General features: G+C 50.2%; 1 protein-coding gene across 7 annotated transcripts in view; it reads right to left on the reverse strand.

Annotated features, from left to right (window-relative positions):
* The window catches only part of LOC119181726 (membralin), a 225,328-nt gene that overhangs the window by 14,488 nt on the left and 192,144 nt on the right, over window positions 1-18,696 (reverse strand). For all 7 annotated transcript variants that reach the window (XM_075875606.1, XM_075875605.1, XM_075875603.1 and 4 more), the window contains one exon: window positions 2,093-2,176. In XM_075875606.1, the coding sequence (XP_075731721.1) occupies window positions 2,093-2,176 (84 nt within the window). The remainder of the gene's footprint in view (window positions 1-2,092; window positions 2,177-18,696) is intronic.

Consider the following 18,696-nt stretch of genomic DNA (forward strand, 5'->3'; position numbering starts at 1 on the left):
ACGCACTGATAGTAATGGACCAACACGGCCAAAGTATCAGTGAGCTCCGAGCCCGATAGATCTTGATACACAGTGCCAGTTAGAGTGACGCACAAATAAAATAAAGACGCGCGAGTTTTAAGTGACCCGTTCAAACATGCATGGATCGCATCGAGTCGCGCGTGGGAGGAAGGAATCACCTGCCGCTCTTTCATCGGGCGCCGCCCGTATCCGCACCTATATACGCGGCACCGGTTTCTGTTCCAAGTTGGTCCGCGCGCTTAATCTCGTTACTTGCTTACATTTGAGAATCGCGCGCTGTGAGAAAGAAAAATAGAGAGAGAGACAAAAAATAAATAAAGAACGCGGGTAAAGACGAAAGAAACAAACAGAGAAAAGGCTTCCGCTTGCGTAGCAGCAGCGGACGACGTATACGACGCTTCAAACCGTTAAGAAGTCGGCGCGGAAGACTCGGGGCGGAATCAGAAGACGAAAATATCGCAGAGCGGGCACGTGTTCGTATGAGCCGGGGACGAAGCGGCTTCAAGGATCCCGGCTTGTTTATTCATGTGCTTCCCTCCGCGAATCTCTTTCCTCCCAATTTCGTTTTAACACCGAAAAAAAAAATATCGACACGATGAAAAAAAAAATGATGAAGTAAGGGTATTAGAACAGAGGCTTCGAAATGGGGGAAGAGAGGGAGGGCAGGGGCAAAAGGGGAGAGGGCAGCGTTGCCAGACATCGTCTTCTTTCAAAAGGACAAACGGTGCGGAAGGCAAATCTTCCTTAGAAAAAATTAAAATACGAAAGGGGAGGAGGACGTGCAGATTCGAGCTCTCTGTAAGCCACGCGCGCGAACGCCGTGAAACGGAAACGGAGAAATACATAAAAGAAATAATCGCGTCAAAGATATATACGGAGTCAGAGCCAGCCAGGCATGCATGGCAGTGCGAGCGGTGTACGGGGGCGGCTGGTAAGTGAACAAGGCACCCTCCTTACCATTTTTCTTTTAACTTTTCTTCCTCTTGCGCGATACGCCGTAATCAGATAAGGCGAAGAAGGGGTCAAAGAGCGGCCGGCGGAGAATCGGTTCTTTTCGCACACAGCTCCGCTGAAGAAAGCGCGTCTCGCAACGTTTGAAGACGATATTTCACGCATACATGGCTCGCGCTGACGTCACGGAAACCGCCATGTTGGCTCACCACATGGCACACACCATGTTCCTAAAGCCGCGCGTTAATGTTGTCGTTACATCACTCAGAGTATGTTTTTTTTTAGTATTGCCAGACAGAGGCCAATAAAATTCTGGCCACATCGTTATACCATATTGAAGCAGATCAAGCGCGATGCGGTATAGTGCTGCCTCTATACGTCATCAAGGCCGCCATACTGGTGAACAAGTGCGTCATGCAGCGTCACGCGTAAGCTACCTGTATACAATATGGACGACATTATACGTCGATACATGGGCGCTGCCACGTTGGACTGCTTTCAAACGAACGTTTTATTCCCTTTGATACATCGGGACGCGATTTTACCAAGGTTATGAGACGCTAAAAGCCCCCAATCCATCTGTTTTTGACGAAAGAGCATCTACCGCAGCACTGGCCGTTTAGCTGGTAAATATACCACAAAACGGCAAAGTGAACAGCCAAACATGGCAGCCCGAAGAAGGCCGCACATGCTGAACACATTTAGTGGTTACTTACAACTAACGGTGAAGTGAAAAGTATACCACCACCCCCACCCCCCCCCCCCCGCCGCATAGGCGTGCACACCAGCTGGGCGGGGAGGGAAGGGAAAGGGGCGCCTAGTCACCCAAGAATGGAGGGGGGGCGCAAAGTTTGCCCCATACACTGACCTACTAGGAAGGAGACGCAGCGACAGATATTCAGCCCCCCCCCCCTTCCTTCGAAGGCTAAGCATTATGATGTAATTTTTATTTACACCTTGATGCGCACGCCCATAAGTGAATATACTACACGCGCCCCTAAACACTGCAGAATCACTAAAGCGTCGTAGCACCCTGAAGAATGGATCAAGTCAATCTGGTTCTCAGCGATGCGCTTTTTATTTTCTTAATCACGAAGGGGGCCGACGTGCATGTACTCACCGACCAACGCCAAGATAACCGTCAGCAGTGGCCCAGCCGGGAAGTTGATGGTCGAGTTGAACTCCAGCATGTGCAGCAGCTCAACTGCAACAAAAAAGCGAAAGAACAAACGCGCTGGAGCTCACTATCTATCGTGCGACTAATTCGTGAACCACAAGTATGCATACACTTTGCACGACTGGTAACAATAAAATCTGGGGCGGGGGAGGGGGGGGTCTTATGTCCCAAAACCACCATATGTTTATGAGAAACGCCGTACTGTCAACCTCCCAAAATTTCGACCACCTGGAGTTGTTTAACGTGCGCTGTCATCGCACAAACACGGGCTTCAACCATTACGCCTCCCAATTGAAATGCGACCGCCGGGATCGAAACCGCGTCCTTCGGGGTCCGTAGCCGAGCCTTGTAACCATGCACTGTTTCATCGTTGCGCTTCTTCAAACGGATCAAGTGTCGCCTTAATTCGCAAGAAACACGTAAACGCTATCGATTGATTGATTAATTATTATGCGAGGTTCAACGTCCCGACACCACGGTATACGCTTACGACGGACGCTGATTGATTGATTCATTCATTCCTTTACTATGTAATCGCTATAGTGTCTCATCAAGGTTAAACAGCTATTGTTGGTTGCACAGGAGAAATATTTGGTTCAGGCCATCCGTGGGTAGCTTATCCAGCGGAAAATAGGCAAGATGGTATTTTCGAAAGAAAAAGTTTTTTTCTTGGCTAGTCTTCCACAGTGCTCTTTATTTTTCTGTTTTTCCTCGAAGCTCCATCCAAAGTTTGTAGCTGGGCCGGCCGCTTCGTATGTCGTACGTTCACATACCTTTCCGCTGATTAAAATGTCGAGACTTACACGCGCCGGCCCCACCTTTTTACGGTGAGCGCGAACGATTTCGTCCGCTCCGGTGACGGCGAAACAAGAGCTGCCATACGCTTTCTTTTTGTGTGTGTGGAGTTAGAAAAAAGAAGAGCAGAGAACAAAAGAGCAAACAGCGTCGACGGAACGTCGCCGCTAAAGAGACGAGCGGCCGGATGATTTGAACGGCCTGCCGAGCCAAACTGACCGGCGTCGAAACACAATAAAAAAGAAAGCTTTCCCGCGTTTGTTCCTGTATTGCACGTAACGTCGTCACCGCGCCGTTGCATTTCTCAGCTGTGCCAAAATGCGGCACCTGCGGCACACCACAGACGCAGATAACGTGCGCCCAAACAACTCCACCCTTATTCCCCTCGTCTTCTTTCTGGTGCACGAGAAACGCCCCTCCCCCCTTCCCCCAGGAAAGGTCCTTCGTTTACCAAAACTCGCTTGGCCCGTAAAACCCTGTTTGAACTTGATCTTTTGGCTTCTCGGGACGAGTAGTCCTCTTTTAGTCTTCCGCCAGAAAAAACGAGCAACGTGGGCCGAAAAAAAAAACAAAAAAAAAACACGCGAGCCATGCAAGTACCGTGGTCGACTGCACGCCGCGACCGTTCCAGTCAGGGATTTTTTTTTTTTTCGCTCTTCGCAGTTGTTATTTCTACTCCATACGCAATGCTGCTCCCTTCTTTCCGTGTCTTGGTCCCGTGTTTTTCATCACCGATGCAATCTGAATTCCGAGTTCCTCACCGAGCCTTATCCGTCTCGCCGTACCATTTTGTACGCTCGAAGCGAGCAAACGAAACGCAAGGAACGACATTAAAAGCGAAGAACACGATGACCACAGGCGTATGAACAGAAAGAACCACATATATAACACGACTAAATAAAGAAGGTAAACACCAAGGACGCAAAGAACACATGGAAAAACCAGAAACGGAGCCTGTCGTCCATTGAAAAACCGGAGCGGGGATTAGATGCGCAAAGCGAGCAAGACACACACACAGCCGAAGCCGAGGGGCGGAAGACACGAGACAACTGCGCAACGACGAGAACCAAGGAACATGGCGGGGGCAGGCGGCATCTTCATGCTGTAGTGGCACATATTTCTTTTTTCTTTTTTGCTCCCCAAAAAGCAGTGGTTCTTATTTTTCTCCCCCCCCCCTTTCATTCCTTCCATGTTGGGCACCCAGAGACAAGATTTCCCTTTCTTTTTCTCGTTTATTGCGTTTTCCCGGTTTCCGCAAACCCTCCTCTCCCACCTTCCGTTGCTTTTCCTTGGTTACTGAAAGAGGGAGAGGGCAAGAAAGAGAGTGGAAGAGAGGCTTAATCAAAAGCCGTACTAAATCATTCCGACGCGGAGCAAACGGGTTATTTATTTACACAGCGGCCCCTCGACAGAGCTCGCTCCATCGTCGTACGACTGCCGCGCCCTCCTTTTTTTTTCCCCTCGCTCCCTCTTCTTCAACGATGGCTCAGAACCCGACGAGAATCCTACGATTCGGAGCATCCTTCTTCTTCTGCAGCTTTACCACCACCACCACCCCTTTCCACGCGCCATCTATATTTGTTTACTTAGCTTCTTTTGCCTCACGTTAAAAGGAAGCTGCCATTCTTCGTTCAGTTGCTGCGCCAGCAAAGCGCAAGCCTAATCTCCCCGTGTGCCCCTTCTCCCGATTTGTCCCATCCGAAAACTCCGGCAGTAATAAAAAAAAAGAGAGTGGGGGTGAGGGGGGTACGTGTGACCAAAAGATATCACTAAACCGGGACGGACCGCGCGTCATGATACGCGAAAAAAAAAATGTATTTACAATGGATTAGCAAATTAGCTGAGTTCCGCGCTTCGCTTCAATCGCATTTGGAGAGGTACGCACTGCTGCGCGATTTCGTAATTCGTCTTGGCCCAGTGTTGCGCAAAATAACAATAACACGGAGAAAGGAACACGAAACACGGCCCGAAATGTCAACTCAGATTTTATTGAAACAACGGACATCTGCGCTTAGATGAACTCGTGTTAAATAGAACAAGAAAGAAAAAAAATCTCTTGAGCAGACAAGGATTGTCTCGATGAACCGCTTCCAAGACGTCAAACTCAACAAATGGAAAATAGACAACCACCCATTCGTAGCACGACGCCACAAGGAAATCCGCACAGATTTCCCAGAAAGAATTAAGACTTCCAATAGATGCCGAAAAATTAGTTCTGGTACGGGGGTTCGAACACGCCTTTTCGGGACCAACGCCTTTTCGCGGGGCGGTCGCTCTACCAATTGAGATAACCATGAAGCTACAACTCGAAGCACATGCACACAAGTTATGCAAATGAGTTCTGCGGAACGCTGCAAGGTGGCGGAAACGTTAAGAAACGGACGAAACAGACAACGAACTGCTGGTAGCAATAAGCCGCAATAAGCCACAAGGAAGCCACAAGGCTTCTTACTAATAACAGGCGATTGTCTATTGTCCCCCCCCCCCTTCTTTTCCCTTTTGTCACCTAGCGGGATTCCCCAGAACTAATTTGCAATTAAGTCTAACTCGACGGCAAGTAACGTAACAGCGGGCGGGTTTCGGGACACGTGAATCACCTGCTTTGGTGACGATATACGCTTCTTCAATTTTAGGCGCTACCCTACCCTTCAAAGCAAATTTCACTGCCGTATCACCTGCAAACAAAGGTCAGAACATGACTGTAACTTTGATTGATATGTGGCGTTTAACGTCCCAAAACCACCATATGATTATGAGAGACGCCGTAGTGGAGGGCTCCGGAAATTTCGACCCCCTGGGGTTCTTCAACGTCCACCCAAATCTGAGCACACGGGCCTACAACATTTCCGCCTCCATCGGAAATGCAGCCGCCGCAGCCGGGATACGATCCCGCGACCTGCGGGTCAGCAGCCGAGTAGACCACCGCGGCGGGGAATGACTGTCCCTTTTAGCGAAGCTTTATGAACCAATAGCCGGTTATACCTGACACAACGCCCGGTTTCCCACACGAAAGCGGATTATCGCAGCAGGTAGTTCGTCGCACGTGTTTCGTGCGTCGATTCACAACGACGGTCACCATCGTAATACACATCATGATAGCGGGTGCATTTTTAAAATCCGTATCAAATAAACAGCTATGGTAAACTCGGACGCACGTAAATGTTTGGGCCGGTACGTTTAACGTGTCATCACCACGGTCATTTCAATATTACGACACAGATAATGGGTAAAATCAGTCCAAGACGGCGGCGTTTATGAATCGAAATTAACATCGTGTTAAGAGCAGCGATTTTTCTGGAAAGATTCGGTTGTGCATAACAATTTTGGCATTGCGCAGGTTTCCCCATCAGGTGAAGGCAAATGACATGAAAATGGCGACATGCTCTACAATTAATAAATAAATAAAGTGAAGCGAAAAAGTGGTTCTCACGATGCCCCCCCCCCCCCCTTTTTTTTTTACTATGACTTCGTGCGAGTGCAGCCGGGCTTTGCCCGGGCTAATCATGGAAGACATACTGTTCATTTCATTTATTGTTAGCTTTGTAGTTGGGTGTGCTTTTTTTATCACTGAGAAGATAGTGATGTTTCGTTTGTCTTTTGTTTCTTATGATTTTTTTTACCAACATGTTATACGCTAATGAAATCATACCATTGTTCGTGATAAATTGCGTACTTTCTTCCATTAGTGTTTTCCTTTTTTTGACTGAATACTACCTCGCCATATACTTGTTGCTTTGAATTGTCAGCTACCATAATTGTCTTTGTTCAGAGGTCCCTATACAGTGTTCGACTACGAGGCCCCCTCATGTATACAAAATCTCTGCAACGTTATCCAACTTCTCATAATAAAATTACGATTCTCAATTACAGCCTAGGCGACAGCAGTCCCATTTCCAGACACCTATCGTAGGCACAATGAAATATCGGCAGCGCAAACTAACGGGGCGCAAAAAGGAGGAGACAAACAAGAGCCGACTGCAAACCTTGATTTATTCACAGAAGATAATATACCAGAAAAAACACTGTATACTGTATAGGCAGCCTGCAGTTATTAGATCATAAAAAGCTTCCCCAGTGCTCGTTTCTTGACCACGTTTTCTTCTCCAGCCTTGTTCCAAACCAACGTTTCACCTTTAGCATACTTGCTGTCGATAAAGCAACGTCAGTAGTGACTGCGCCGCGCCTCACCGCTTTTAACCACCGTTACGCGCTTACGTGGTTCGAATCTGGCGCCCAAAGGCGGAGGCAACAGTATGCAGCCCACAGTTCTTAAGCTGAGGACACGCACAGGGAGAAACGTGTATAAGTTCAGAGCGAACAGAAATGCTGCAAAGCTCGCCTTCACGAACCTCGCACGTATATACTCCCCCCGACTATACAATCCGTGCGAGCGAGAAAGCTTTTTCAGGCGAACAAGCGCGCGTTCGATGGTCACAAAGCCTCGCGAAGGGAAATTCTTGCGCGTGGGAGCGGCCGCATGTTTCTCAAAGCACGGTAGGTGATTTCGGAGGCCTTTGTTCTGCCGATCCCGGTCGACCAGCCCACACGGGCGGGCGCAATTGTGCAGAGCGAAGTTGTAGCATAGCCTAGCCATGTGTCGTACGCTTTAGTAAAGCAACACACCCACTTCTCTCTTTTCATGTTTTATTACGTTACCGGTTTAATGCTATGTATACACGCGTACACACAATCTTGCGCAAACCACGCCAGATTGTCTCGGAGAATTCCTGGTTATTTTAGGATGATGTGTTACGGGCTGAGCGAGCCAATACACAAACAACCAAGTTTATTATCGAAAAAAAAAACGCGGCCGCCATCGATAATGCTCGAATGTTGTTTGCCGCATGTATAAACGTTGGCGCGCCTTGCCGAGGATCAAATTATCGACGATGCCCAACACTCCAGTCGCCCGATATCAGTGCACTACAGCATGCATGCACTGCTTGATGTGGCCCGAGTTTCGTTTACCTGCCACAAGTAAGGCCAAATAAAGAGTTTCATTTCGGACAAGCCGACTGCTGTTTTCGTCAACGTGACGACCCCGCGACAATAAAAATGAGTGTGAAAGGAAAGTGGCAGTAAGGAGGAGTAATGAGAGTGTGAGGAGGTGCAGAGGATAAATAACATACTATGGTATAGTAAACTCAGCGCAGCTATGCATAGTACAGTATATCGATAGGTAGGAAAACGAAGTGAGAGAGAGGAAAGCGAGGATAAAGCATAAAATATATTCAAGGACTTGAATTACAGCCCGATCAGCTTGCTCTCCGTCGTATACAAGCTATTTACAAAGGTAATTGCTAACATACATGGAGAACATTAGAATTCAATAATCAAAGAACAAGCAGGAATTCAAACAGGCTTCTCAGCAATCGACCCCTTTCGTACTATCGATCAAGTGATATAGAAATGCTGAGAATGCACCCAACCACTATGCATAGCCTTCACAGATTACGAGAAGGCATTTGATTCAGTAAAGATATCAGCAGTCATGCAGACACTGGATGAAGGACTCGCAGGGGCATCCTAGCAAGCGAGCGGTTGTGAACGTAAGTAAGCTTTCCCGTAACACGTACGGCTCGTTTTACTATACCTGCAAGCGTGTTTACGGACACCCCGCTGCAGTTGCAGCAAGCGGTCGCAGTTTAAGGCTACCGAATTAATCAGAAACGGCGACCCTCGAGGGACTTGTGAGCTCGGTGTAATGGAGGCAAACTGCAGGGCGCCCGCATCGCGCGAACGTCAGAGAAACAAAAGAAAGAAAAGTTAACGAAACACAATTCAAACAATGATTATAAGCGAATATACTGACAAACTTTATAGGCGCGCCGTGCGCGACTTTCTACCCATACAGCGCTACCTATATCAAAAATAAGGGGAATTAAAAAAAAAGCTATTCACATCCTCTCAACACGCGAAAAAGATAAAGGAAAGTGTGGACTAGACAGCAAGGTTATCACTTTCAACAGTGGACACAAAATCGCGAGGAAAAAAAATTAATGCTGGCTGAGTTGGGAGCCAGGCCTGGGAAGGAAACCTAGATCGGGAGATTAATAACACTAAAAGCGACCGAGGAACGACGTGTTCCAGCAAGGCTTCGCAAACCACCACCAAGCAAAGAAGGCTGTTGGATCCGCGTCGCCAGGCCCTGGCTGCAGCCGCGTATAACAGCTGAAGCGTGTACACAGAGCGAAAAACTGAAGCCCGGGTCACGTGCATCGATGGGCGAGAAGGTATACGGAAGTGAGCTAAGGTAGGAGGAGAGAGAGAGTAAAACTTTATTGAAGGGGAAAGGGAGAGGGGCGTTTTAGAGCCTTTATGGTTGGGGCCCTACGTCCAGGGCTCCACTGGCCTTAGCCGCCCGCCGGACTTGATCCAGTAGTGCGAGCTGCACTCCTGGGTCCGAGCTAGCGAGGTGTGCCTCCCACTGCTCCATACTAGGTGTTAAAGGTTCGCCGAGAAAATTGGTTATGTCGCTTGGTTTACGATCGCACCCCCACGATATGTGGTAGAGAGTCGGTCTTCCGCCGCACCACGGACATACAGCCGGGTAAAGAGTTGGATGTATCGCGTGTAACTTCAGTAGGTGCGGAAATACATCCGTTTGAATTTTTCTAAGGTCAGTGGCCTCTTCCCCATTAAGGGATCTGTGAGGTGTTCCACATTTTTGACGCGTGAAGCGCTGGTGAGCTAGAATCTCCCTAGGTAAAATTGGCATGGTCAATGAAAGAGATGGATTCTCCGCTCGGTTACAAAACGCACGAGCTAGAGCGTCCGCCCTTTCATTGCCTTCGAGACCTGCGTGTCCCGGGCACCAGATCAAGCGATGGTGGTGAGTGAGTTTGGATCCTAGCAGCCTCAGCCCCATTGCTGGAAGGCGGCCCCTTAAAAAGAGCCGGCAGGCTTCCTGGGAGTCGGATAAAATAACTGATGGCTCCCCTCTACGCTCCTGAAACCTTAAGGCTAAGGCTATGGCCATCGTCTCCGCCTTTGTAGCCGAGGTCGTGCGTACGGAGGCACTCGTTAGCAGCGTCATGTTGTTGTCGACAACAGTAATTATGTGTCTCTGCCAATCGAAACTGGCCGCATCGACGTACGCGACATTTGAAGCTGAGCCGAATTGCTTTCGAAGCCAGTTTACCCTCGCAGTACGTCGCTCAGCGTGAAAGTCGTGATGCATATTTTTGGGCACCGGTGCGATTGAGATTCGCCTGCGGACCTCTTGGGCTACGTCGACCAGCTCCTCATCAATGTGCTGTGGGTGGGGCGAAATTCCTATTCTAGTGAGTATCGCCCTGCCTGCTGAAGTTTCACTTAGACGATTCCTCTGAGACATGAGGACTGCGGCACTGAGCTCAGCATAAGTGTTATGTATACCGAGAGCTAGGAGCCGCTCGGTCGGTGTGCTGGTGGGTAGACCAAGTGCTGCCTTAAAAGCGCTTCTAATGAGCACATCCACCTGGCTCTCCTCACTTCTGTCGAGTGAGTGGTACGGTAGGCCATACGTCACTCTGCTCAAAACTAAGGCCTGGACAAGCCGGAGAGTATCCTTTTCTTTCATGCCTTTTTTATGATAAGTGATGCGACGGATCATTCTAGCTATCTGTTTAACCGTAGTCTTTAAGGTGGTTATCGTGTGACTGGCTTTGCCATTGCTTTGGACCCAGAAGCCAAGTATGCGGGCCTGAGTAACCTCGGCTATGGCATGGCCGTCTACCTGTAAGTTTATGTCACCGTTACTTTTGTAATACTTACTGTGTATTCTTATGAGTTCAGATTTTTCAGGCGCACAGCTCAGCCCACTTTTTCTTGCGAACTCTGCCACAGCTGTCGCAGCAGCCTGGAGGGTCTGCTCTTTCAGCGCCAGTGAACCCTTCGTAGCCCAGAGTGTGATGTCGTCCGCATACAATGTATATCCAAGGTGCGGGATTGCTTCGAGCTCGTGAGCAAGTCTGCGCATAGCTATGTTAAAGAGCAAGGGGGAGATGACTGCCCCTTGCGGTGTGCCTTTATTTGGCATCGAGAACGGCACCGACCTCGTGTCGCCTATCCCAATAGTTGCCGTCCGCCCAGAGAGGAAGGATTTAATGTAGTTAAATGTACGCTTTCCGCAGCCGATTGTGTTGAGTTCAGAGAGAATGGCCTCGTGCGAAACATTATCAAAGGCCCCTTTGAGGTCGAGGGCCAAGATCAAATGTTCGCCTCCCCTGGGTACGCAACTCATGACCTCTTCTTTTAAAAGGAGGAAGGCATCCTGGGTTGAGAGTCCGGAGCGAAAACCAATCATGGTAGCGGGAAACAGATTTTCTTTTTCAATGTAATTTTGAAGCCGTGTCTGTACTACTCGCTCGTAGAGCTTGCCCATGCACGAAGTAAGCGAAATGGGCCGCAGGGCTCCGAGCGATGGTGCTTTACCGGGCTTTGGTATAGTTATTATTTTGGCTTCCTTCCACTCCGGAGGAACGTGACCTTGGGACCAGCAGTGGTCGTTAAGAAATTGCGTTATCTGCTCAAGAACCTCAGTGCTGAGGTTTCTTATCATAGCGTTTGTTATACCATCCGACCCCGGCGCAGAGTTCCGATTGGCTGCCTGGGCTGCCGCGAAAACCTCTTCTTTCGTGATTGCGGCGTCTAATGTGGCATTCTCGCTGCCGATGTACTCTAATGTACATGGCGGAACCACATCAGTACCGATATAACGGTCTTTAAGCGCCTGGATCAACTCTCCGTCGGTGCCGGGGTAGCTGTGTACTATTCTTTGAAGAATGCGGTTCATGGAGGACTTAGATTTGTCCGGCTCCAGCATGGACCTCAGTATCGCCCACGTCTGGCTAGTCCCTAGTGTACCGCGGAGAGAACCGCAAAACTGCACCCAACCATCGGTGGCAAGTTTCGTTGCGTATTCATTCGCTTCCTCCGACAGAGCAGCGATTCGCCTGTAGAGGCAGCGGTTGAGGCGTTGTTTTTTCCATCTCTTGATCAGGCGTCGCCTACTATCCCACATGTGCAATAGGTGCCGGTCTATCGCAGGCGCCTCAACTGTGCGCGCTATTTTCTTAGAGGTGGCATCATGCGTTTCTCGAATGAAAGCAACCCACCCACTGACATCACAGGGCGTTTGCTCCGGCAGAGGGCGCTTTCGAAAGGTCACCCAGTCTGTCATCACAACGTCACCAGCGACACGACGAACTTTTGGTGATGCTATAGAGGTGCTAAGAATATAATGGTCACTACCAAGGTTTTCATCGAGGTTTGACCACGTGGCATTTTTAATGTTGAAGGTGAAGGTCAAATCAGGGTACGTGTCCCTGCTAATGCTATTACCAAGCCTGGTGGGTGCTGTTGGCAGAGTGATAAGGGTAAAACCTAATTTAGACGTGGTGTTCTCTAATAACACTCCCTTGGGTGAATCCCGGACGTAGCCCCAAGCGGTGCTCGGAGCATTAAAGTCGCCCACCACCACTAATTGATCTCTGGTGCCAACGGCTCGAACTGCCTCGTTTAGGAGTGGGCCGAAGTCGTCTTTCCGGTTTTTGGGAGGACTGTATATGTTTAAAATTTTCGTTCGTACTTTTCCTCGTTTTTGTGGGAAGACATCGATAATTTGGTGATTAATGTCAGTCTGATCGTAATGGTCTAGCGCGACTGTCATGAAGTTACTCACCAGCGCTGCAACGCGGGGGTATTTTGGATCGTATAATGTGTAATATCCCTGCAATTTGACGGGACGGTTCCCAACTTCTTGCAGGCATATTACATCAGGTGGGATTAGTGCCGAATGGATGTAATTCTGCAATGCCGCCGCTCGTTTGTGGAACGTGCGACAATTCCACTGCCAGATTTCTAGGTGGTCGGAGTTTTGCGTGGAATTAGTTCGCGCCATGGTGACTACTGCCTTTATTGGGGGGTGTCTGCTTTCTCCGTGATTCGACGGTCCTTCGGTAGTGGACTGCTCGCGGAGGTAACACTGACCCGCTTGTTGATGGCACGCTGAATGCCTACAACTGAGTCATTAACGTATCGTCTTTGTTGTTCCGTTTCTGCTGCAAACTCTTTCCTGTACTCCGAAAACATTTGATGCATTTGCTGCATCATCTGCTCTCGGAGTTCAGACGCTGCTCGTTGCTGTTGTGATTGGAGTTCTCGCATTAAGTTCCGCAAGCTCTGCAACTGTTCCCCCATCTGTAACTGGCTAACGTGGGCCTCCTCGCTAAACCTCTGAGGTATGTCTACTTTCGCCGTTCCTCCCTCCAAAGAGTGGGCTACGGTTGCCCTGGAGATAGCATGAGTGGCGTTGTTGTTCGCCTCTAAGGCGTTAAGCCTGGCTTCAAGTTTGGTTTCTAAAGATGATATGATTTTGTGGAACTCCCGGCGTTCCTCCTTAATCTGGCATCGAAGTTTCTCGTTTTCTAAAGCAAGCTGCTTATTCTCGGCAACCATTTTCTGATATTCGGGATTCTCAATTAAGGGAGCAGATGGAGACACAATCCTCGCCCAGCTCACCGTGTTTGCTGGCTGGCAGGCGGCTGCCTCCGTCCCCTCTTTGGGCGGCGTCAAGATTTGTACCAGCGCTGTCTTCTTCTGCTGCTGATGCTGCTGCTGTTGCTGCTGCTGCTGTTGCTGTTGCTGTTGCTGCTGTTGCTGCTGCTGTTGCTGTTGTTGTTGCTGCTGCTGTTGCTGCTGTTGGTGCTGCTGCTGATGCGGCTGTTTGTTGAGTCGTTTTCTGGACGCAGACTGGGCTCGACCCTTTGAGGAAGCCCGTGACTTGGATCTTGAACGTGAGCGTGATTCCACTGACGAGTCCCGCTCGGAGCTGAACCAGCGTGGATGGTGCCTCCGTTTTGGCTGATCCACTCGGGACCTCCTAGGCGGAACGTGTTTAAGCTTCTTCTTGCACATTTTGTCACCTGTCATATGGTCCTCACCACATATCACGCACTTAGGGGTACACGCGTGTCCTTGTGCGGGTTCACGTGTTCCACACGTGGAGCATACATTGGCGTCGGGCGTTGGGCACACGTCAGTTCGATGCCCTGTGGAGTGGCATACCTTGCAAGCCTGCCTCGTAGGCTTGTGGGGATAACAGATGGCTTCCGCTCCCATGAAATAGACGCACCTAGGCAGTGTGCTGCCCGTGAAGGTAATGATGGCGGTCTTCGTAGATCCGAGCATGCGTGCCCGCTCAATCTTGACCCCCTGTGTTCTCACACGGAGATTCGCCATGAGTTCTGCTTGAGAAGTCCCCGACGGAATACCATGGACTATGCCTCGTAGGACGTCCTCAGGATCCGCCACATACGAGTTGAATGAGTGCACTCGTCCCCTGATATTCAGATGCGTGATCTCTCGCAGCTCTTTGGCTACATGCTCGTGGGGCGTCGATACGATGATAATATTCGAGCCCGGGTGGACGCGCAGCATGAAGCTACCACCGTCGAAGTGTCGGTGGCAAGCGTCTATTACAGCGGTGGAAAGTTCGTAGCCGAGTATGTCTTTTACGGCGAGGCCTTTGTGAGGCCTAAGGATGATCTTTATGTCGTCCTTTGGCAGGGGCGGGAGCGGACGGCGACTTCTCGTACGACGTCGGCGCTTCACCTGACTTCCCTGCTTCGGTGGGCTGCTTGACGAGGCGTTGCACTCCACAGCTTCTGACGCGTTTTTCTGGTTTTTCTTCTGGTTCTTCTTTTGCCGGCGTGTCAAAACCGTGTGCCAGCCATCCTCCGTCCATGCGGCACCATCGTGGCGTTCCCCTGCAGACACATTGTCGACTTCTTCGGACGAACCCTGCGGTGACCAGGTCTGAACGTCCATTTGAGTGGTTTCTGTAGCAGACTCCTCATCTGTGTGAACCAGTGGCTGCTCCTGAGGAGACCTCGGTGTTTCCTGAAGAGCGTCCATCCGCCGACGCTTGAGACGCGACCACGACGCAGAAGCCGCTATGCGGCGGTGCGTCTGGCCGGGCGCGACGGTCGCTGCCTCGAAGTTTTCAGCTTGCAGAAAACCGAAAAACAGCCACTCACCGCTGAAATTCGACGTTCACTGTTCGCTGTACTTTCACGAATCCGATGCACTTCAAACAACCAGAAATCGCCGAAAAACCATAGAAAATCTGCGGAGCCGATGCGACGCGCGTCCGCACACCGTCGGACGGAAGCAAGAACCCAAGGTAGGAGGAAGAAGTGACCGAGAGGGGGAGACCCGCGAAAAATCTGTTCCCAGCCAATACAATCCGGGGCATTTCCGCCTCCTTCAGACGCCGCGAAACCCACACGCACGCACACAAACACAGGCTGCATTCCCTCTTTCCCCCATCTTAATTTCCTGCCCCCGGAACTAGGTCTCCAACGAGTGGCACGCAAAAAGAGGAAAGGAAGGAGGAGCCGCCATCGGATAGCTTCGGCGCGCTGGTGATCCTTTCGAAAAGCCCGCAGCCGGAAGTCAGACAGGAAGTAGAACGCGCGCACGCCCTCTACTTCCTCGTCCTCTCTTCAACATCCCCTCCTAGCCTTCCACCTTCCCGAGCCAAGGTAAGCCTTTTCTCTCCCTACTACTCTCCGAGCCACTTCCCGATCCCTCTGTCCCTGTATCCCTTCGGCGGGAGCCGTGGCCTCCTTTCTTTCCCCCAATCGCCTCCCCTGGCCGGAGCGAGAGGTGACCCGGCGCTTTTAGTGGGGAGAATACCGGACCGACTCATGCGCGCCGTGTTGCGTTCCAACCACCGAACACACCCACTCTGGCGCTCCGATGCGCTATAGAAATAAGGGACGAGATTCCCCCCGAACGGCGGACGCCAATAACCGGGGAAAACGGGAGAGCCAACAACGTCGTCTTCGAATGGCCATCGGAAGACTATCAGCACATACGTGATAGGAGTCGATGAAGACGATTTTACGACTTCGGCTGTACTACGCCCGTGCACTCAGTCCCTCCGTAGGAGATAAAAAAAAAACACTAAAACGAGAGGATGGCAGCAAATGTGACGGCCGAGATGAACCTGCGAAACGTAGAAGTCGTGTTTCAAAGCTAGTACCTTCTACTAGTCGGTTAGCGTAAATGTTCGGCAGTGGCGTAAATGCTCGGCGGTGGCGTAACTAGTTCCCTTGGTACACTTTGGTTACTGCTAATGACGTACACCTTAGCGAAAACAAATAAACGTAGTTCACATAGTGGTTGCACGAGCCCATCACAAGGTGTACACAACATAGTCGGGTAACCCCGTCTTCCGTAAACCCCACTGCGTACACAAGAATACCGCACTCGCTTAAGTATACCTATATTTTCAGGGTTCCGTATTCCTGGGTGCGCAATACCGGGTTACCGGACGACGGTCGCCACATATCTTTCGACGCTTCCTGCAGCCGCCGTTACAGACGCGTTCCCCAGCATTTTGCGTCCGACAAGCATTCCTGTCGAAAAAGCTGCTTCGAAAGACAACGCGTTGGTGGATACGCTGCGGCCTAAATTTCGCACCAGCCGCGAAGTTCAAGGCTACGTTTTGCTTTAGAAACCCTGAGACGTATGGCTTTGAAAATTTTGTATAAACGCACTGAAGAGCCAGTAAAGCAGGTTAGACGAATCATTTGCAGACCTATAGTTCCTGAGATAAAAAATTGCCTGCTTTTAAATATAAAATCTTGAAAACAATTCCAAAACGCTGCACAACTTGCCACCGAGTTTTCCGGCATGTCTCCGTAAGAGGCGCGCGGTGTTTGGAACCATGGCTTGCACGTCAGTGGGGGAGTGAAATGCGAAAGGGAACATTTTTGAAGCGAAGCATCTTATGGTCGAGTTCCATCAGGCGTGCGGCGTGACTACTCTTACTGCGCATGCGCGCCCCCTTCCTCTCTCCTCTCCTACGCTGCACCCTCTCTCACCTCACAACGCCGATGCAGGCAGCGTCTGCTATCATACGCTGGCTCCTGCCTCTCTCTCCTGTAGGCATTCCTCCCCGCGGCGCATACACACGCCTTATGCATGCGCCTCTCACCCTCTCTCCTCTCCCACGCTCCCCTCTCAAGTCTCGCAACGCCGACAGCATCTGATAACGAGTTTCTTGATTGAAAAAACAATCTGCTCGCACTGGGTAACCGTTCACTGGACTGAATCTTGACCTCCAAGGTAGTGCGGATCGAAGATTTCTGCTGAGCGTTGTAGAACAATAAAAATTCGCAGCGTGCGCGTTAACTAAAAGTGGACTGCGGGTTTCCGTGTCCAATCGGAGTCTTCTGTCTCTCATTGCCTTTTAGCAGCGATTGGCATGTTCCAGTGGGAAACTTCCGATGGAGGCGGAAATGTTGTAGGCCCGTGTGCTCAGATTTGGGTGCACGTTAAAGAACCCCAGGTGGTCTAAATTTCCGGAGCCCTCCACTACGGCGTCTCTCATAATCAGATAGTGGTTTTGGGACGTTAAACCCCACAAATCAATCAATCCAGTGGGAAACACTGGTCCATCACTGCGTGCTTAGCGCCTCCCCAGGTCTCTCTCCAGTGCCACGCCGCGATGAACGCCTGCGTCAACGCCGCCGACAGTGTGAGCGCTAGCGCCCGCTGCTTTGCGTCTACACGTGGTTCTTTGTAGCGAACGGTGGTGTAATGTTTTGTCATCGTCTGCTCGGGTTTTGAAGTTTGAAGACTAATAACTTCCGTTATCGCACACCAATATCGATTATTCTTCCTGCGCTCATATGAGTATTAGGCACTAAACACGATCGAGCGTAGCATAATTCTGACTAAAAAACGTCGCAGGGGTCTCTTTAATAAATTGTCATGTTTACAAGCTTGCTTGTGTTTACAACCCCGGAAACTGCGTACAGCGTTATCAGTTCGCACTTAGAGCTACCCTTCCTTCTCTTCTTCTTTATGGTTAGTCACATCACAGCGAGAATAGCTTTTTAGTGAGGCAATCAATATAGCTAAATAACATCAGCTTTGGCATCACAGTCCTTATGCGACTCTAATACAGCGCTGCCTTCAAGGGGCCCTGCCAAGCTTTTTGAGCATAGTCAGAAAACGCTGCTGATCGGTCGTAGAGACTCCTGAGAATACGCGAGCCAAACAGTACAGCGCAGCACGCGGCCTGAAATTCACAATTGATTTTTAGTCAGCTAAAAACTGCTTTCTATTGTATCGACAAATGACGGAACAAGCTCCAAAATCACTCATCACAGCCGTTGTGTCCGGTTGTATCAGCCGTTGGCTGACACGAGCATGGCGCGCTAGGTCGTTACAGGAACCGCCGCGGGAGGCCGCGACTTGTTGAAGCATTAGCACGCGATAGCACTGAAAGGCCGCGTATTCGAAGAAAAAAGAGGGAGTACTCAAAGTCACGAGGCGCACGTGACGTATTTTCTTGCCCCGTGACATCCCCCTTGCTAAGGATGGATGAATGGAGGACAACTTTACTGTTCCGCCAAATAAGGCGGCCCCCTACACCCAGTCTCCGGCTCGCAGGCCTCGGTGACGGGCGCTAGCACCTCCGCGATTAGAAGCAGGCGAACCGGTTCTGACTCCTCGCGGTTTTAGCTTCCAGCGCTTTCATCACGACGAGAGAAGAGACAAACCTTTGTAACTCTACTCCCACTGGACGGATTCTAAACTTTTTTTCGCGGCGATATGATTCGTGCAATACGCTCCTTTAATGAACACATCCCATGGCTTCTTGAAGTAGTGTTACAGGGCCCCTTTTAACTGCCGTATTTACTCGTGTAATGAACACACTCGCAAAATAAGCGCACCCCCAACTTCTGTCGTCC

Source organism: Rhipicephalus microplus, chromosome 10 (assembly GCF_043290135.1).
Source record: "Rhipicephalus microplus isolate Deutch F79 chromosome 10, USDA_Rmic, whole genome shotgun sequence".
Lineage (NCBI taxonomy): Eukaryota > Metazoa > Arthropoda > Arachnida > Ixodida > Ixodidae > Rhipicephalus > Rhipicephalus microplus.